Below are 6134 nucleotides of genomic sequence, written 5' to 3' on the forward strand. Positions count from 1 at the left end.
ACGATCTGCTAGAAGGTGTGGGGAGCCATAGCCCCGTCCCCCAGGGCATGAAGCAGGCATGGAGGAGATCCAGGCCCCAGACATCCAGAGGCCCCCAGAGTGCGAGCGCCCAAAGAGGACCACCGGAGGGGCAACCGTGCCACCTTCCTGGGAAGAGCTGAGGAGAGCCCCAGATGAGGGGTCACCCAACAGCCACAGAGCAGAAGCCAGAGGGGGCTGCAGTGACGTACACGCGGGCTCTGCCGGCAGTCAGCTGTGCCAGAGTGAATCGAGCCCCCGCAAGGGGCCCGACCGAGCCACAGGCACCAGGCCCCACCAAGCAGCCGTACCGGGGAGTGAGCTGGTACAGACCTGAGCGTCCAGCCCTGGACACCAAGAACGCACCGATGTCTGAGGGCATCAGCCACCAGCAGGGAGTGTGGTGAGGGGAAATAAGCCTCCATACCTTGGAGGGCCTGAGATGTTCCAAGGGGGTGGAGTGTAAGACCCAAGCTGACATATAGACACAGACGAATAGGCGCACACAGACCCAAACATGCATTCCCACCCTCATGCACACTGTAAGGAAGAGGACTCCCTTACTGCATTTATTTATATTATATGTATAGCACTTTAGAGCACACCTTTCACTTTATTAAAAGCACCTTATCAAGCAATTTATGAGCATTGCACTTTAAGCATGGATTTGCACACAAGCAGTTTAAATATTTATTGTCTATTTATTGGGAATTTTAAAATCAGTTGGTAGCCTTATTTCAGATCCTGCACAGCTGCTCCTCGTCAAGGAATGTGGTGGTTGTCTGTCAGGAGAGAAGAATGGTGATTGAGATTGTGATTAAGGTTTACCAAGAAGGAAAACTAAGGCAAATGTGTGTGTGAAATCTAGGGATAAAAGTGGTGCAAATAAGTGTTTGTAAGTTAATGATTACTCACCTTTCTTGCCTGTGTCCTCTTCAAGGTGTTTGGGCAAATGTTTCCCCGGGGGTCCAGACACCATTTAAAGGTTCCGGGAGAGACCATTGGTAAAGAGAGTGTGGTGAATCTTTTTGTGCTTGGGTTTCTGGGTTTTTATAATATTGGGTTTGGTGTAACAATAAAGTGTGAAATATTTATTAATATGTAAATGTGAAGATGTATTTATGTATTTATTTATTCTTATTGATATATTGTATACTGTGGTGGAAGGTTGGGATTTAAGAATTTACCTGAGAGTGGAATAATGGTTAAGTCTGTGACAGCTGAACATATTTAAGGCTGCCAGTTGTCATTAGAGGATGGATTTTTTGTGCTGTGAAGAAGCTCGACAAGTTAATTGTTGTAAGGAGAGCCATAGAGCAAATAAATACTTTGTTCCACTACACTTGCCTTGGTCTGTCTCACTGTGTTTCCAGCCGCTAAGGGCTGCCCTGTTACACACACATATACAAATACTCGGTGCTCATCCAACCTGGATACAGACACAAATGGACACTGTACATGTACTGTACAGCACGGCCCCTCCTGAGAACCCTCAATGTCTACATGCATTTAAAACTGAGAGGTGGGCACCGGCGCCAGAGGTGAGGTTGAATACAAAGACTGTCCTCTGGACACCGTATAACATGCCCGATCCCAAGGCCCTATATGTATGTGTTATGAGAGTGTGAGTAATGTGGATGTCTAGGTTGTGGAATAAAATCAGTCTGCTGATAAAACAGTGAGCACAGTGAGAAGATCTTCACTGAGCTGATCCATCTCATCTCATAAAATTGAGGCACAGGTGACCAGGAGGGGACAGAGGGGGAACGACCTTTTATTGCTTTTTTCTACAACAATTTCTTAGTTCAGCTGCAGTATTTGATATCCTGTAATGACTAAAATGATAATTTAAACTAATTTACATAAAAAGATTGTCTTTTAAATGTTAAGTTTATTTAACAACTTTAAAGGCTGAGCAGTGCTATTTTTAAATGAAAAACTCACAGGCTCACATGTTCCAGGATTGAATTAGTGTCTGATAACCCTCCCTCTTCCTGCTCTCTAACTCAGCACCTCCTCTCTGTCCACATGTTCCCTTGTTCCCTCCCCTTCTGATCTGCAGTTTGAAGATGGGTGCAACCAACATGTGGTGACGTATAAGAGCTGACAGATCCCATTCGCTACAGAAACCTATGTTGTTTAGATCAGAGCAGTTTCAGTTCTGAGGAAGTGAAACTCACACAGTCACTGACACTGTTGGGTGAAATGGCGCAGAAAAGTGTTCAGCTGGACCGAGAAACCTTCTCTTGTTCGATCTGTTTGGATCTACTGAAGAATCCGGTGACTATTCCCTGTGGACACAGCTACTGCATGAACTGTATTAAAAGCTTCTGGGATGAAGAGGAAAAGAAGAAAATCTACAGCTGCCCTCAGTGCCGGAGGACTTTCACAGCGAGGCCTGTCCTGGAGAAAAACACCATGTTAGCAGTTTTAGTGGAGGAGCTGAAGAAGACTGGACTCCAAGCTGCTCCTGCTGATCACTGCTATGCTGGACCTGAAGATGTGGCCTGTGATGTCTGCACTGGAAGAAAAATGAAAGCCTTCAAGTCCTGTTTAGTCTGTCTGGCATCTTACTGTGAGAAACACCTTCAGCCTCATTATGATGTTGCTCCATTAAAGAAACACAAGCTGGTGGAGCCCTCCAAGAAGCTCCAGGAGAACATCTGCTCTCGTCATGATGAGGTGATGAAGATGTTCTGCCGTACTGATCAGCAGAGTATCTGTTATCTCTGCTCTGTGGATGAACATAAAGGCCACGACACAGTCTCAGCTGCAGCAGAAAGGACTGAGAGGCAGAGAGAGCTGGAGGTGAGTCGACAAAACATCCAGCAGAGAATCCAGGACAGAGAGAAAGATGTGAAGCTGCTTCAACAGGAGGTGGAGGCCATCAATCAGTCTGCTGATCAAACAGTGGAGCACAGTGAGAAGATCTTCACTGAGCTGATCCATCTCATCCAGAAAAGAAGCTCTGATGTGAAGCAGCAGATCAGATCCCAGCAGGAAACTGAAGTGAGTCGAGTCAAAGAGCTTCAGGAGAAGCTGGAGCAGGAGATCACTGAGCTGAAGAGGAAAGATGCTGAGCTGAAGCAGCTCTCACACACAGAGGATCACATCCAGTTTCTACACAACTACCCCTCACTGTCAGCACTCAGTGAGTCTACAGACTCATCCAGCATCAATATCCGTCCTCTGAGCTACTTTGAGGATGTGACAGCAGCTGTGTCAGAGGTCAGAGATAAACTACAGGACATTCTGAGAGAGGAACGGACAAACATCTCACTGACAGTCACTGAAGTGGATGTTTTACTGTCACGACCAGAGCCAAAGACCAGAGCTGGATTCTTAAAATATTCATGTAAAATCACACTGGATCCAAACACAGCAAACAAACAGCTGTTATTATCAGAGGGGAACAGAAAAGCAACATTAATGAATCAACAACAGTCTTATTCTGATCATCCAGACAGATTCACTAACAGGTGTCAGGTCCTGAGTCGAGAGAGTCTGACTGGACGTTGTTACTGGGAGGTGGAGTGGAGAGGGGGAGGAGGTTATGTAGCAGTCGCATACAAGAATATCAGCAGAGAAGGATGGGGTAATGAATGTGGATTTGGATATAATGACAAATCTTGGTCATTAGATTGTACCAACAACAGATATATATTTTGGTACAACAACATTGAAATTCCTGTCTCAGGTCCTCGTTCCTCCAGAGTAGGAGTGTACCTGGATCACAGAGCAGGTATTTTGTCCTTCTACAGCGTCTCTGAAACCATGACTCTCCTCCACAGAGTCCAGACCACATTCACTCAGCCGCTCTATGCTGGACTGAGGCTTTACTATGGTTATGGAGCCACTGCTGAGTTGATTAAAGTGAAATAGACTGAAGTCTTTCATATTGTTGTAAGTTTAAATCTGTATTTTAGTTCCCTTTTAGTTTCTCTCCATCATTATTGTGGTATTTATGTGCTGCACATAAATCAGATGTCAGTCAAACATTATGGGCAGTACCTCGACATCTTCAACATGTTGTCTTGATGTTTTTACGTTTTATAGGTGGAGCTCTTTCCTGTGTCTGTTCAGCCATGGAGACTATCAATGCTTATGGATATTTTTATTTGAAAAATTTCTCCACATGACAACATAAACTTCTCTATCTTCTAAATGTTTACTGAATATTTTTCTTAGGTATTTGTATGTTGTTGTTTCTCTTCACTGATCTTAACAGAGAAGTCTACAGACCTTCCTTTATCACACAGATTTTATTCTCATTTGTACATTTATAAAGAAAACAATTAATTACAGAGCAATAAGAAATTTTAAGAAAGTGCACTATATCATAATTTATAGTAAAGTGTATTAAAGCATCGTTAGTTAGTCACTTATTTAGTTTGGAGCTGTATCATCTGACACTGTAGAAACATTTCCTCCAGCTTCAGCACAGAATGTTAAAAACAGAACTATTAATGAGAACAAACAGTAGGAACACAGTATCAGCAAACATCATGGCTTAAAATGGAGAGTAAAAATCTAAAAAGAAATAAACAAATTAGTAAAAAGGATTTCCTGTTGACATGTTATTGGTCCTATCTTGTCTGCAGCACCTCCAGGATGCTTCTTATATGTTTCTGGTTATTTTTGGACCAATTTTAGTTTTTGTCAGTAGGAAGTTCAAGTTCAACTCAGTGTGTTTGTTTGTTTTTTTCAAACTGATGCCTGACCTTGAACACCAAACATCTGTCAATAAAGCAATGATATAAAATGCTTATATTAGTACTGAAAAACTGCATATCCACTTTACAAATATAAATAATGATATAAATCCACAGCTGAACTGGAGGAGCAGCTGATCTAGTTCACTCATGTGTTTCTGGACTAAGAGTTGGAGCAAATACCTTATGATTCAGTGATGTTTGTTTTTGTTAAATATTTTGTAGATCCAAGAGTGAGTTTGACTCATGATGATGATGTTCCGAATTAAACAAAGTTGGTCACAAATTCTTCAAAGCTGTTTATTAAGAATATATTCACTTGGACTCATGAGACAGGCTTGTGATCCAAGGGAGCCATCAACTGGACAATTACTGACATGACAACAAAAAAGCTAAGTACAGAGGGGGGAACAGAGGTGAAAATACTTGCTTTAAAGGATTGTAATGTTTCCTTTTAAAATAAGTCTCTAAGGTCAGACAAAGGGACAGAAACTCATAGCTTTCTACCAGCCCAATGACAAAACTATAAGTTGTTTTTTAACATCTACTTTTTCATCTATTTGGCAGTCACAGTGAAAAGTATAAACATTGGCACGCTTTGTCTTGTGATTCTGCTGTTCGTAAAAAATGACCATGCGCAAAGTACCAGACTTTAAGGCTTTGACTTGATGCCAATGGCCTGAGGAGGACAGTATTACCCTTGGACATGTGTAGTCTGCCGTCTACTCAATAGAAGAAGAAGAAGCGCGGAAATGGCACAACTGTCTTCAGTTTCTGGGAGAGTTTAACAATGAGAGACTGATGATGCAGAAGAAATCTCCGTGGTTAAAAACATTAAAAACAGTCGTCCAGGATGATGAGATCCGCCACTGGCTCAGACTGCTGTATATCAGCCGGAGACCCGAGATGAAGTCACGCAGCAGGTATGTAAAACTGTGATGTTCTCAATGAACTAACACAGGAACGATCTGAGCTCAGTCTGTAAGCTAACAGGCTAAAATCAGAGAGCAGCTAATCAAACAAGTGCGTCCGTTTTTTTTAAAGGTAAACTTTTAACAATAGACTTTCATGAGACACATCAAAACCAAACAGGGAGGGAAAGCTTCGGTTTTCTGCACTGTGCCACAGTTCGCTGTCTGCTTCGGTTCACGACGCCTCACTCCGGGGCTACAGACAGTTCTCTGCCGCCTGTGGTGCTCCTCACCTCCGTCTGCACCCACAGACTTCCCGAGGTGGAGGCAGGCCGGCAGGGACTTTGAGAGATGGGCTTTACTTTTAAAAATACCCCTTAATCAGGGTCTAACTCACTAAAAGATGGCCACATGTCTCTCTCCAACTTAATCTCTTTCTTTTAAGTAATTGTTTTTCATTGAAATGAAATTAATTGTTCAATAAAATGATTAC

The 6134-nt window shown here is 42.8% G+C and overlaps 1 protein-coding gene across 1 annotated transcript; it reads left to right on the top strand.

Moving 5' to 3' along the window:
- Positions 1–664: 664 nt before the first annotated feature.
- Positions 665–4643, top strand: LOC309694511 (tripartite motif-containing protein 16-like). The gene has a single exon (XM_082514658.1). It carries the CDS (start codon positions 2224–2226, stop codon positions 3898–3900), a length of 1677 nt encoding a protein of 558 aa, XP_082370784.1. The 5' UTR covers positions 665–2223; the 3' UTR covers positions 3901–4643.
- The last annotated feature ends 1491 nt before the right edge of the window (positions 4644–6134 follow it).

Source organism: Aulonocara stuartgranti (genome assembly GCF_965226115.1).
Source record: "Aulonocara stuartgranti genome assembly, chromosome: 18".
Classification (NCBI taxonomy): Eukaryota; Metazoa; Chordata; class Actinopteri; order Cichliformes; family Cichlidae; genus Aulonocara; species Aulonocara stuartgranti.